Source organism: Podospora pseudoanserina, chromosome 1, assembly GCF_035222485.1.
Source record: "Podospora pseudoanserina strain CBS 124.78 chromosome 1, whole genome shotgun sequence".
NCBI classification, from domain to species: Eukaryota; Fungi; Ascomycota; class Sordariomycetes; order Sordariales; family Podosporaceae; genus Podospora; species Podospora pseudoanserina.
In genome coordinates, this window is record NC_085920.1 from 8,812,260 (window position 1) to 8,826,491 (window position 14,232).

The 14,232-nt window shown below is 42.2% G+C and overlaps 4 protein-coding genes across 4 annotated transcripts; all 4 read left to right on the top strand.

Moving 5' to 3' along the window:
- Nucleotides 1-343: 343 nt before the first annotated feature.
- QC764_124650 (uncharacterized protein) lies at nucleotides 344-1,870 on the top strand (the record flags this gene model as incomplete). The annotated part of the gene is made up of 1 exon (XM_062943698.1): nucleotides 344-1,870. The coding sequence occupies one exon, from the start codon at nucleotides 344-346 to the stop codon at nucleotides 1,868-1,870; it is 1,527 nt and encodes a 508-aa protein (XP_062806850.1).
- A 454-nt stretch (nucleotides 1,871-2,324) lies between these two features.
- Nucleotides 2,325-4,130, top strand: QC764_124660 (uncharacterized protein; the record flags this gene model as incomplete). Its single annotated transcript, XM_062943699.1, has 1 exon — nucleotides 2,325-4,130. The coding sequence occupies one exon, from the start codon at nucleotides 2,325-2,327 to the stop codon at nucleotides 4,128-4,130; it is 1,806 nt and encodes a 601-aa protein (XP_062806851.1).
- A 514-nt stretch (nucleotides 4,131-4,644) lies between these two features.
- Nucleotides 4,645-5,028, top strand: QC764_0028870 (uncharacterized protein; the record flags this gene model as incomplete). Its single annotated transcript, XM_062940154.1, has 1 exon — nucleotides 4,645-5,028. The coding sequence occupies one exon, from the start codon at nucleotides 4,645-4,647 to the stop codon at nucleotides 5,026-5,028; it is 384 nt and encodes a 127-aa protein (XP_062806852.1).
- Nucleotides 5,029-5,110: 82 nt separating this feature from the next.
- QC764_0028880 (uncharacterized protein) lies at nucleotides 5,111-5,717 on the top strand (the record flags this gene model as incomplete). Its single annotated transcript, XM_062940155.1, has 2 exons — nucleotides 5,111-5,535; nucleotides 5,597-5,717. 2 exons carry the CDS (start codon nucleotides 5,111-5,113, stop codon nucleotides 5,715-5,717), a joined length of 546 nt encoding a protein of 181 aa, XP_062806853.1.
- Between the last annotated feature and the right edge of the window lie 8,515 nt (nucleotides 5,718-14,232).

A 14,232-nucleotide genomic window follows, 5' to 3' on the forward strand; every position in this document is an offset into this window, starting at 1 on the left:
GTATTATCAATCGGTCTGTTGAGAAGCTCAGCCTATGATGTTCAAGATCAGATGGAAAAGAACCTACTCCAGATACATGTACCTATGTACCCAAGGAGGAATATAAACCAAGATCTTGACGCCAATCAGGATCGCCGCTTGATGGCCTGGTGACCAATGCTTCAGGCTCCAACAGCTCTTGGAATAAAAAGACCAATGAAAATGGGCTCAAGAACAGGCAGCTTCTTGGTGTGGGGTAAAAAGTAGACGTCTGCCTTCTGAGCCGTATTAGAGGTAGTATAAGGAGACCACTCATTCCTCGACACAAGCACTCAATATTACATCCAACTTCAACCTCAACAACATGGACACCATTGGCAAGAACGAAAACCCTGCTCTGGCCTTTGAAGGCTGGACAGAGCATGCAAGTCGAGATCGCATCAGCACCGATACCAAGGTACACCAGCTGCTCAGCGCTGCATACCCAGGTCACCATGTTACACGCACACAAACATCGTCCTGTGATCTTTTGGGTTTCGCTGACGCCGGCTACGCAACCAAAACCCCGGATCGTCCACGTGGCTACGACGCTATTCGCAAGTTTGTGGCCCCGAAACTTCGATACGAAAAGGGCAATGACAAACTTGAAGATGAGGTACGCTTTGGTGCCTGGAAATACGATTGGGAAAGCCACCAATTCCTGGTATATGAATTGTCATTCAGGGACTACCTGCTGAGCCGGGTCATACGGTTTCTCTATGTGATAACACCTCCTTCCGTGGACGGCGCGGTGGACATTGATGGCCACCATCCCAAGACCGATGAGCTTCTTCTGGTAGCCGGGAAGTGGACGAAGGAGATGCACGATGAAATATGGGTATTTGACAACCAGCAGTGGAGGAAGGATAAGGATTTATACCGGAGTGTTCTTGGAGCGTCGTGGGACGATGTCATTCTTGACCCGAGCATAAAGTCGAGCCTGGCTCAAGATGTCGAGTCCTTCTTTAACAATCAGTATTTTTATAAGACACTCCGGGTGCCATGGAAGCGCGGTGTGATTCTTCATGGGGTACCGGGGAATGGCAAGACCGTGTCTATCAAGGCAATCATCAACTCATTGGCGGCACGCAATCCTCCGGTCCCCGCCATGTACGTGAAATCGCTCGACGGATGTTCGCACCCAAAAGTCGCCATGCAGGAAATCTTTTCCAAGTCACGAATCGTCGCTCCATGCCTTCTGATCTTTGAGGACCTCGACAGCCTGGTCGAGGACAAGACACGCAGCTACTTCCTCAACGAGGTTGATGGACTTGACTCCAACGAGGGCATCCTAATGATAGGCTCGACCAATCACCTTGAAGGGATCGATGCGGCTATCACAAAACGACCCAGCCGCTTTGACCGTAAATACCACTTCAAGGTTCCGGACCACGCCTTGCGGATGGTTTACTGTCACCATTGGCGCGAGAAAGTGCTGGATTCCCCTGCGCTTGCCTTCCCCATGGAACTGTGCTCTGTGATAGTAGATCTCACGGATGGCTTCAGCTTTGCTTATATCAAAGAGCTCTTCATCTCGTCTTTGCTTATGTTGGCCGGGGGTACTCGTGACATCGAGGCTGGGGGCGACAACATCTCAGGAGCAGCGTTGGATTCAAGCTCTGACGAGAACGAGGACAGTGCCAGCTCTAACAAACCCGGACGCGTCATGCCTGCAGTGACAATTCCCAAGGAACTCGAAGGAGATCCCTTGCTTGCTGTTATCCTGGCTGAAGCCAAGTTGCTCTGGGAGCAAATGGAGAACGAGGAGACAGACGCCGTGAAGCGTAAAAAGGCAGCAACAGTATGCGCTCCGAGGCTGCCAGATTTTGTCTTTGGACTGCGTGATGATTGAGGAACTACAATGGGTTGGTTATACTGGTAGGACAATAGTGCTCATTGAATACGTACATGGAATAACAGATCATTCAACGGGCAGAAAGCCGAATACATGCCGTTTCTCTATTTTGGTCCCCTCGGCCTGATGATAAGCTTCTCTTGGCTACGTGCTATCGCCGTCAAGATCATGCTGATGGATGCTCGAGCTGCAGGTTCCACTCACTCTAACCTGCTTCGAGAAGTGAAGCTGTGGGTCGGGCCCGTTTGGTCTAGCGTAGCAGGGGTCACTGGCATCCCCTGGCGGCGCTTGCTCCGAGCACAACAAGCCCCTGATGAACCGGAAATTGGCTTGGCAGGTTCTCCATTTTTCAAGGTCCAGGCAACTTCACTCTTACTTTTGCAGCTCCTCAATCTTTGCACACTTTCTTGAATTCCCATGATGGGAAGATAACGCCTGCCTTTAGCGCAGCATGTCACTCGTTTATTTACTTTTGCAATGTTTTCTTTTTGCGACGGCGACGTTTGCCCATCTTTTGTTCCCCTTTACCCGTGAGAGAAACATCGCCAGATCGATCGATAGCAAAACAGCAACTGTTCCCGTCTCGGCGTCAGGGCACGTCTTCATCGTCAACGTCACCGTCGGGACCCCCCCACAACCACTGTCGCTTCTCTTGTCACCGTCCTCGCCTCACACATGGCTTCCCAACGCCGACGAGGCCATGCCTTGTTCGCAAGGCTTCAACCTGCTATCAGGTGGCTTTCATCCCACTGATGTTCTCTCTGGCTCCGCTTGCAAATGGGGGGCATTCACTAAATCCAAATCGTCGACATTCCAGGGAGCAGAAACGGTGAATTACCAGTTCGACGCGGCATATACCAGCACATTCACCGTGCGTGGCAGCAACTTCACCGATACACTAAAGATGGGTGATGTCGAGCTCGACAACTTCCCGATGGGCCTGGTGAATTCAGCCACGAATAATCAATGGATCGGGATGCTTGGACTCGGCAATGATGGCACCACGACCTACCCCCGCCGCTCAACCAAATATTATCCCAACTTTGTGGATCGACTGGTATCTTCTGGAAAGATTGTCACCCAAGCATACAGCATTTGGCTCAACAGTGCGGACGGAGCATCGGGATCTCTGCTTCTAGGTGCCATCGACAAATCGAGGTTCAAGGGCGAGCTGATACGCCTCAACACCGCTCGAGGTTACGACATCTTTCCCAGCGCCTTCGCCGTCTTATTGAACAGCATCAAAATGCTTGACGATTCGAAAGAGGCACTCAACTTTGACGAAATCAGGCTGCTCTTTTCCCTCAGCCCTGCCGAATCCTTTTCGATCCTGCCCCGCGAACTCGCCGATCCCATCATCGCTGCAAGCGGCGCGACCTGGAACACGACTATCGAGAGGGCCACCATTCCGTGTGATGCTGGATCAAAGAATACAAAGCTCAATCTCCGCCTTCAGCTCGAGGGGCCGGACGGCCCCGTTCTCAACGTTCCCCTCGCAGATCTCATCGTCCCACAGGATGTCACGAACTGGGAGATTGCCGTTGCCACCAACGCTCAAAGTCTCAATAGAAATACCTGCCTTTTTGGAATTCAAAAGTCGAACAGCGGACAGTTCAACATTGGCAGCGCCCTCTTGCGACGAACCTACATGGTGTTTGATGCAGTCAACAAGGAAATCGCCCTTGCTCCTGTCAAGCCTGGGACTTCTGCCACGAAGCCCACCATTGTCCCGTTTGACAAGGCCGGCGCACGCATTCCTTCCTCGAGACTTTATTGTGCTGAGGGCAGTGAGTGTGTGTCTGAGTCTTCAATTGCTCCAGACTCAGAAGAAGGCGTGGAGACCGTTGTTGAGGAGGATGAGCCAAATTCGAACTGGAAAAAGATTGTGATTGGGGTGGTCGTCCCCATTGGTGTATTAGCCATTGCCCTACCCATCATTTATGTCATTATCATGAGACGCAAGCGCCAGGCAAAGGCAAGGGAAGAAGCCCTCTCACGACAACGAGAAACAGATCACACAGACGGGGAGGATAGCTTCAAGGAGGATGAATATGGTGTCAAGGTTACAGTGTCCGTCTCTTCAAAGGTGTCAGTGGCGAAGGCACCGCCATCGCCCCAGTTCTTCTTGGGTGTGCCAGGGGGATTTCCCAGTATCCCCGAAGACAGACAGTCACAGTATTCTGGAGATGCGCTTCTGGGACCTGATAGCAGGAGTGGGAGTAGGAATGGGAGTGAGAAGGAGGTGTCTAAGTGTTAGCTGGCTATTTGTTTGTAATTCATTCGTTTATAGGTAATAAAGAACACATAGAGGCCCCATGTTAGTTTTTCTGCCAGGTGTTTCCTTCTGCATTACAAGCCTTACATGTAAAGCACTTAACTACAGCACTTGCAGTGTGGTATAAAGTATATATAAGAAAAGCCAATGTAGGGGGTTTATATATTATTTAAATATACTATTCCATAATTCTTTTGCAATGATATTAATTAAAAATTATTTCGCTTTACTTTTATAGGAGTTAAAGTACATCTATAACCCTAACCTAACTCTAGCTACTCTTTTCGATTACACCTATATCTTAATTCTACCTTATTAAAAATAATCTCTGTGGTCGTGACAGTGAGCCAGGATCCGGGCGCGGCCCCACACGTGACGAGAGTTGGAGCAATCAGAAAACGGCCTGCTCGACAGCAACACACGGCTTACAGAAGAACAAAGAAATAATATCTCACCCGTCAACATTGCTGTCATCGCAGCTACCTTAGGGATCAAGATGGAGTCTACGAGAACACCATCAATCGCCACCAACATATCCACTGCCAACCAACAATGCAAAACGTCGACAAGCATCCTCCCCAGCAGCATGGAGGGCTACTCGAAAACGGCACATCTGATGGCACAACACGAAGAGTTCGCAATCTTTCGGCAGTTCAAGCAGCTGAACTACCTCTCCCTTCTACACCAACAAGCCGAGATCATCCACCTCCAAGACAGCCTCTCTCATCTGGTTCAGCGTGACGCCACCCACCCTGAGCGCAGCTCCTATGCCAAGAACTGGTTTTGCCTCTCCCACGGGACCGACTTCGAGTCAAGGCAACAATGGAAAAAGCTGAAACGCCTCCGGAAAAAACTAGACAAATACAACGACAATCTCTAACAAACAATCCCTCCTCGCCTCCCTCAACTCTCCACACCCACAGGACCTCGACTTCCTCCGGTCATGGTTCCAACGCCCCGGAATGGGCAGTTTTCCCATCCGCGGCTTAGACCGCGCAACATGGAACCCTGAGTTCGAGCACGACCTCCTCACTCTTCGACCACGCTTGACCCCCGATCCGATATCAAGTTTCTTCAACAAGCACATCTTCCCCCTCTTCCACCGCCTCTACGGCCAACGCTTCAAAGATCCAGAATCTGGCCATCTCGGCATTGGCGAGGGGATCTGGACATACCGTGAATCCAAACTCGGAATGGTGGTCGATGTTGTCGTTACCGTGGTAGCAAGTCTACTCCCATTGCTCTCAACAGTGGTGTTATTACTAATTGACGAGAGCAAAGACGGGGTCAAACTTGGAGTCGTGGTAATTTTTGCCGCAGCGTTCGCCTTCGCGCTGGCGACAATGACCAAAGCAAGGAGGGTGGAGGCTTTTGCTGCTACTGCTGCGTGAGTTCATAGTCCCACTATCTACCAAAAATAAAATAGACATAGACAGTGCTAACGACAGTCATTTACAGATTTGCTGCGGTAAATGTGGTTTTCTTGACAAGTACATCAACACCGTCCTCATGTTCACCCTCAAGGGCGGTAGCGAGGTAGCGTGCACGGACCATGGTCGATACCCCTGAATGGCCCCTCACGCCGTGGACAAAAAAATGGATACTGCAAGTGTCAGCTAAGGCTTCAGGATAAACAATAGGTGTGTAAAGATAGTCTAAGACCTCTCAAAATGTTGGATAGGATTTAAAAGATAGTAAATAGGTCTTACATAATAGTTAAGAGGCCTATCGACTATCTTTCCACACCTCCTAACTATCTTTTAGGCCCTTCTTTCGGTAGCAGTCTCTATTGTTCTGTCCACGCCGTGCACCTGAATAAATAAACCCCTGAATTTGTGGTACCAAAAGGACATCCTTGCCTGTGGGCAAGGACTGATGGGCTATAGCCCCAGCTCCACAGAATTGATGTGGAGAAAAAGACGAGTGAAGAGCCTGAAAGGTATGATAAAGAGAAGCAGAGTGTACTTATTGTTACCAATATATGTTCAGATTCATCTTGACGAGGCATTCGTCAAATCATGTATGCTCTTACTCAATGAAGCGATTCCCTGAGAAGACTGAATGTTTTCCTTGTACACCTAGGTAATCATTTAAAAGCTGGGACGTAATCTTGATAACGTTGGGATGAACTCTTTTCTAAATCTCAGAGGTTGTCTATTATTAGCTGGGATAAAGACCACGTAAAAGCGGAGATGGAGTCTATTGGTGGTGCTGTGGGTCAAGCAGTCATGAAAAGACTAAAGAAAACTGATGCTTTGGTCTAAGATACAACTATACTTCCCGAGTCACAAGTCCATATAAGATCGCCGCTTTCTGAAGTAACAATGAGTAGAAATTAGCTACCAAATTGAATTCCGCTTCCGTCTGTTTAGGCAGGCACAAACACGATACCTACCTGTGTTCATCAATGTCCAATGGACAATTTCATGAGGATAGAAAAGCAATAAGCTAGTAGAACCTTACATTAAATTACCTTATCAACAATATCGGCGATGCTGCTATCCTCTATGACCTGGTTCCCTACTTGTTTCTTGAGCTTTTCGAGCACATTGAAGACATGTTTTTAGATGCATTACCAATCTACCTGTCTCCCCATCGCTGAGTAGCTAGATAGGTGTGTAGAGATCGAAATATCAGCATGGATCATACATCCAAGAAGTCTGTGGGAACGCCCGTGCGCGGTAGCCGTTGGTTTCGGAATCCCCCAATGCAGAGGCACACATTCGGCCTAGTCTGTCGGTGTGACAAGGGCTGTAATATCAGGGCTTGGAACTCATGGTTCAATTCAGGCTAATAATCTTCAATGGCCTCGAAGAGCGTGATACTGAAAGATGAAGAAGGAAATACAGTCTTGGTGATCCTGAACGCGTATTTTATCCTCCCTTGCCTGGCCCGTGCCCTTGTGGCCTCAGGCCGCTGCCAAGTCCTTCAATATCATACAGGGCCAGTGGCCTTCCTTTGATAACCGCCATGCCTTCTGATTGTCTGCCTCACTTTGACGACTGGTTCACAACGTGCAGTTACCCCTCCTTGCGGTGGTATCGACAGTGTTGTTGGTGGTGGTTGTGGGTGGCTGGCTTTTGCCGTGTGACACTATCTCCCCCCTTCTCATGCTCGCCCACGAGCTTGATGATGGCTTCAGGCCTCCGTACGTCGGTCCTTGGGCTTGTCAGGGTATTGTACGTGGAAGGCTTGTAAAGCCGCCTTGGCTCCGTCGCTGTAAAAGTGATCGAAGGGTTCCCACGTCCAGTGTTTCCTTTAAGGCCAACCTTCCCACTTAACTAGATATTTAACTTTTTTACCTATTAGGGTCGAATCCATTACCTTTTCCACTTAATAGTCTTCTGCCTTTACCGGCGTAGCTTCTCGCAGGACCTGGTCTGGGTTAGGCAGTGCCTGGCCGCTAGCGCGATAGGGCTCGATGAGGGAGACGTGGAAGGTATTATGAATTCGCTAGTGCTTAGGGAAAGTCAGTCGGATAGCGGTAGGCGAGATTACCTTATAGATTTTAAACGGGCCTAATATCTTTTTATCTAGCTTCTTAAAGGGTCGTCGCGTCTTAGTATATTTAGCGTTTAGTATTATTAATTAATCCTATTTAAATAGGGGAGCTTCTTTTCTCTTTAAGTCGGCCTACTACTTTATACGCGAGCGGGTATCCTTTAATAATTTCCGCGCTTCCTTATAAATCTAGGTTATTTAGTATACGTATAGCTTACTTAAAGGGTTATAAACGGTAATATTCGAGGACGGATTATTAAAAGTAAGGTAGTAACTATAGTTAACGAAAAAAGGCGATATACCTATAGTCGACTTATAAGCGTTATTATACGCGAATTCTACTATAGGAAGTAATTTATTTTAATTAACTATCTTGTAATTAATAAAGGTACGGAGATATATTTTTAATTCTTAATTAACGATCTCTATCTGCCTATTTATTTAGGGGTAAAAGGCTATATTTATACGACTATTAATACTAACGAGCTTTAAAAAGTCCTTCTATAGGTAGGCAGTAAAGCGTAAGTCTCGATCGGAAATAATATCCGCCGGAACGCCGTAAAGTCGCTAATACTCGTGCGTAAAGATCCGGATTAAATCGTTAGTCTTTTTTACTTCTACGTATAGGGGTATAAAGTATATTATCTTCGTAAATATATTTACAATAATCTAGATCGAATTATATCCGGAGGATAGTAGTAGGTCCGTAATAAAATCTATAGAAATCGCTCTCTACGGCTTTTAAAAAATTTTTATTAATTAAAGTAGCCCGAAGGTATTATAGCAGGGGTTTTTATTTTATTAGTACTCTTTATACTTACGTATATATTCGCGGATATTTTAATTTATATTTAATTATTAGAAATTACGCCGTATAAAGTTAATAATTTTATTTATTCCTAGGTAGCCAGTAATAATTACGTCGTACTTAGACTTAAAGATTTCGTTATATAACGCGGGGTCCTTAAGGATCCTTAATAGGTTATTATAATATAGTAGGCTATCGTCTATATATTTATTTTTAAATAGTATAGCTAGGTCCCTCGTATATTCGGTATTTTAGTAAGTAGCTATTTTAACTTTAGCGATAAAATTATCGTTCTATACTAGTATAACCGGAATACTAGCGAGCTTTATTAAGGAAATTAAAAAGGAAAGTCCTTTATTTAGCGGTAAAAAGTAATAATTTTTTAAGACCGAAGTAATTAGCTGGTCCTTATCTCCCCCTTTCTTAGGCTAATATTAATCGAGTTTTAAAAGTACGTCGGCTTTACCGTTAAATCGTCCAGGCCGATATATAATAATAAAGTTATAGGCGGCGAGCTTTTACGCTTACTTTACTTAACGTTTATTTAAAACCTTTGCTATAATAAAGTATATTAGGTTTTAATAATCGGAGTACACTTTGATATAATACTCTACCCTCTCGAAGTATCTCCGCTATTTTATAAAATAATCGACTATAGCTAGTAGCTTTTTATCGTATACTTTATAGTTTATCTTTAGTTTAATAAGCTTTTTAAAGTAAAAAGTAACTGGGTAAAGCTTACTATTATTTTCCTTTTAAGATATTACTTTACCTAAGGCAAAGTTAAACGTATTTATCTTTAGGACCGCTAGCTTTACTAGGTCGAAGTAAGCGAAGATAGGAGTAATAATAAAAGCTTCTTTAAGCTTATTAAATACTTTTTCTATAGTTTATATTTACTTCTATTAACGTATATCGAGCTTTAAGGATACCGTAAGGGCTTAAGTAATAGTAGAGAACCCTTTAATAAAGCGTCGATAAAAGTTAGCGAAGTTAATAAAGGATTAGGTAGCTTTAAATATAGTAAGTCTCTCTTAGTTTAAAATATAGTCTACCTTCTCCTTAAATATAGAGATCCTATACTTAAAGATAATATACTTAAGATACTTAACCTACTTTATAGCCTATATATACTTTTTTACTAAAATAATAAAGTTATTCTTTTTTAATTACCGTAATACTTTTTTCGTAAGCCGGTTATACTTTTCTATAGTTTCGGCGTATATAAGGATATTATTAATATACGTTAATACCTTTATATCGATTAAGTTATTAAGGACTCTATGGACTATAGCTTAGAAGGTAGTTAAGGTATTAATTAGCCTAAAATATATAACTGTAAACTCGAAGAGACCGTAGCGGTAGTAGAAGGCTATTTTCTACTTATTTCCCTCCTTAATTCGTATAAGGTTAAATCTACTTTTAAAATCGATTTTAATAAAGTACTTGGCTCCGGCAAAACGATTTTATAGTTTATTAATAAGTGATAGAGGATACCTATTAAGGATAGTAATATTATTAAGTGCTTTTTAATTTATTATTAGTCGAAGGTCGTTTTTATACGTTCCTTTCTTTTCGATAGAGGCGTCTTTATCTATTATAAAGAATAGAGCGCTATAAGGGGACTTAGAAGGCCTAATTTTGCCTTCGGTTAGTATCTTATCTAGCTATACGCGTAGGAACTTAAACTCTTTATCGCTAAGGGAATAGATAGGCCCCTATAGTAGTATCTTACTATTTATTAAGTTAATCGTATAGTCTTAGGGCTTATAATTAAGTAGCTTTTTAAATATATTATAAGGGACTAATAGTATTAAGTCCCGGAAGCGTTCGGGAATAAAACTTCGATCGTCCTTAACGCTAAAAATAATCCTACTAGCCTTTTTAAGTATCGATAAGTTAGTATATCGTTCGCGATATATAGGAGAGGTGTCACAGTTAACCCAACAGCAGGCCGCGCCACATGTGGGGCGCAGGACGCCCCTAACCTATCGTTAAGGAGGTCAGGGGATAACCAATCAGGGGTAAGCAGAAGTGCTATAGCGCCAAGGCTTATAAGCACTCTGCAGGATACAATATACTAGGAGTAATTAGAGGGATAGTACGACGAGCACTTCGCAGGATACAATGTGCTAGGAGTGATTAGGGGGATAGCACGACGAGCACTTCGCAGGATGCAATATGCTAGGAGTGATCGGGGCCGTAGCAGGGCGAGCACCTCACGGTCCTGAGGTCTATATATATAGAGGAACTGGCCAGTGTAGATAGACAGTTCCGCAGTATGCAATTCAAGCTTGTATTTACGGTATCTAGTGTTTACATTGAGACATCTTGTTGTGCACTGTTTAGCTGCACCGAGCCACGATTATTTAGAAGTGCCTTCGACCAGTATCCCTTTCAGAGGTTCTGGATAGGGGTTCGTCACAAGAGGTAAATATAATCTTTATAGGGTTTTGGTCGTAAAAGCTAGCTAGTTAGTATTTTTAGAGCTACTAGTATAGTAAAATAATATTATATTTTACGTCGAGTTTATTAATTTCGAATTATAATTTAGTAAAGTAGTTTTTTAAGTGCCTAAATACTATAGTATTGGTATATAATACTTCTTTACTAGTATTTCCTTCTTTAGTAAAGGATTAAAGGTAGAACTTAGGAGGGTAACGGAAGGTCTTAATCGCGAGGCGGGTAATTATATCCTCCGATAAGACGGGAACGGTATTACTAGGATCTAAAAGAACGCGTACCGGGTATTCCCGAAAGCGCGCGTTAGTACCTTCGATAATATTTATATTAACGATAGGCCTAGTCCCTACCTTAAGCTAATATCGTAATTATTTATTTTTATCCTTCTTACGAAGGCGCTTAATTCCCGTAACGGTAATACTAATAGGCCAATTATATTCTATCGGCGTAATTAAGCGGCCTAATAAAAACCCGTTTTAATATTAAATATATTATCGTTAAGTACTTCGAAGACCGGTAGTTTATTATCGTTAATATATATTTTAATAGCGTCGATTCGTACTTTCTTTAAAGGTACTAATTCGTTTTTTTTTTTTTTTTTTAGCTTTCCGCTTAACCCCGGCTACCTTAGGAGGAACCGCGGGAAAGTCGTTATCGGAGATATCCTTTTTAGCGAAGTAAGTAAAGGTATAATAGTTATTGCGACTATATTATTAATATATAGAGCCGTCTTTTTTATATTTATTAATATTTTTTTACGAGATCCCTACTAGGGCTTCCTTAACGGTTACCTATTTAATATCCTTTAGATTGGGTCTAGCGTTAAGTACTTTAGTTAGTACTTTAGTATTTCTTAAAGATAGATTTAACGGTTATTAGGAGCGACTTTAGTAGGGAAGGCCCGACTTCGAGCGTTCCGAGATTAAAGTAAGTATATTTTTTCCCGCTCGATAATTAATAGCGATATTAAGGTTAATAAATATATTTTTATAAATATAATTAACTTCCTCGATAGCGTTAAAGAAGTTATTATTTATCTCCGAAATATTATTTTATCGTAAGTAAATTAATTTAATAATCTCGTCCGGTAATACCTTCGAAATATAATTTTAAAATATAGTTCCTAACTATTATATTACTTCGTTAAGATTAAAAAGCTTAGTTAAGTATTATAAAATATCTCTATAATACTTAAGTTCCTATATTTTACGGGTATTATAATACCTTTTAGCCGTATCCCAGAAGCGCTCTTTAATAGTAATAAAGTAGTTACTTTATATATCTATAAAGCCTAGTTTATATATTTAATTAATTTATTATTAATATTATATTTAAGTTTTATTTATTAAAAGAGATTTTATTTAATTAATTTTAATTTAGTCGCTAAAGAACCTAATAGGGTAGGAATCTATATAGGCTTTTACCTTAAGTTATTAGGGCCGGAACTTAGAAAGGTTTTTACTATTATAAGCCTAGAATTTTAATATATATACCGGGTTAACCTAAACCGGTATTTAAGAAAAGTAACGAATAAGTCGAGTAAAGTCGTTTTAACCCGAGGGACTAAGTAAACGAAGGCGATTACGTCTTACTAGGGGCTCCCTAAGTGGGCCTCCATTCCCTCCGGGAGGGGGTCGCCTTTTTCGTCGACTATCGTCGAGGTCCTTTAAGTCCAAGCTATTAGGATTAAAAAGTAGTTTTTTATTAACGGCGAAGAATTACCGTAGGAAAAGGTTTTCTCCGCCTCTACCGTTAAACTCGGGTACTATACGTATAGGGCTAGCCCGAACGGATTTAAATTAGATATAGGCTTATTGGGCCGTACGGCGTGTCTGGGTAATCCGTAATGCTTAGATCGTTAAGTATTTCCGGGCTCGCCGAGTTAAAGATAATACTTTTAATAGTATTATTATTAACGGTTACGATAGTTATATAAATACTTATTAATTAAGGCTATACTAAACGGAGTCGATATCGGTATCGGGATTTTACTTTAATTACGTACGAAACTCCTTTAAGGCTTCTTCCGTTAGTTTTTTAACCTACTTTATAACGGTTCGGCCGTATTTATTTAATATAGAGGGGTTAACGAATTTCTTTACTAAAAGTCTATCGATATATTAGTCGCGTTAAAGGGCTTAAATCTCGACCTACTTATTAAACTTTTTTTAATATATAATTTCCTTCTCGAAGGTTAATAGAGCCGCTTAATAACGTTTAGTAAATTCCTAAAGTTACTTAATAGCCTACTGCCGCTAGCGCTTATCTTAAATAATAACCGCGATAGCTTCCTAAATCTTATCCGCGAAGGTAGCACTAGCGTTTTCGACTTACTACCGGAAATACTGGATTTACTAATCTAAAACTTAGACCCCGAGTTTAACTATATTAACGTAAATAGTATATTATACGCGGATATACTTATATTACTACTTAAGGCGTACGAGCTTTTAGCCGTCTATACGGTTTTTATGCTATTATTAAGTAAGTTATTATATACTTTTATAGGTCTCGCTTATACGGTAATAGAGTTCGACGATTTAAGGTACTAGATTATAAATAGTATTAGGTAAAGGCTAGATATCGGTAAGGTCGCTTATAATGGCTTTAAAGTCCTAAGGCGAATAGAGTATAAGCTTTATATAGTCGTTAACCTAAATAGGCTCGGCTAACGGGGAGCGATAGTTTAATATATTATAGGTAAAGATAAACGCGTTATCGAGTTCTTCTTATAGATTTCGAGCGGTCGCGTACGTAGGTAACGTCGTGGTTAGTGATGTCGGGAGAGGAATATAGGTTGCGTAGTCTAAAATAAAGGGTCGCGGAATAGGCGACGTATTAAAGGAGTACTTTCCTATAGTAAAGTCGGAGTCTTTATCGTCGTTAACCCAAGAGTTATAAAGTAATAGAACGAATCCTTTAATAATATCTAAGGGTGGAGCTAATAATAACGTGGTAGATATTAATAAAGGAAGAAAGCGGGGTAAGTGGTAATAGCGCTATAGTGTTGTAATATATTGTTTGTCGTCTTTGGTTGTTTGAAGATTATATATGATAAGGGCTGTAATATCAGGGCTTGGAACTCATGGTTCAATTCAGGCTAATAATCTTCAAGGGCCTCGAAGAGCGTGATACTGAAAGATAAAGAAGGAAATACAGTCTTGGTGATCCTAAACGCGTATTTTATCCTCCCTTGCCTGGCCCGTGCCCTTGTGGCCTCAGGCCGCTGCCAAGTCCTTCAATATCATACAGGGCCAGTGGCCTTCCTTTGATAACCGCCATGCCTTCTGATTGTCTGCCTCACTTTGACGA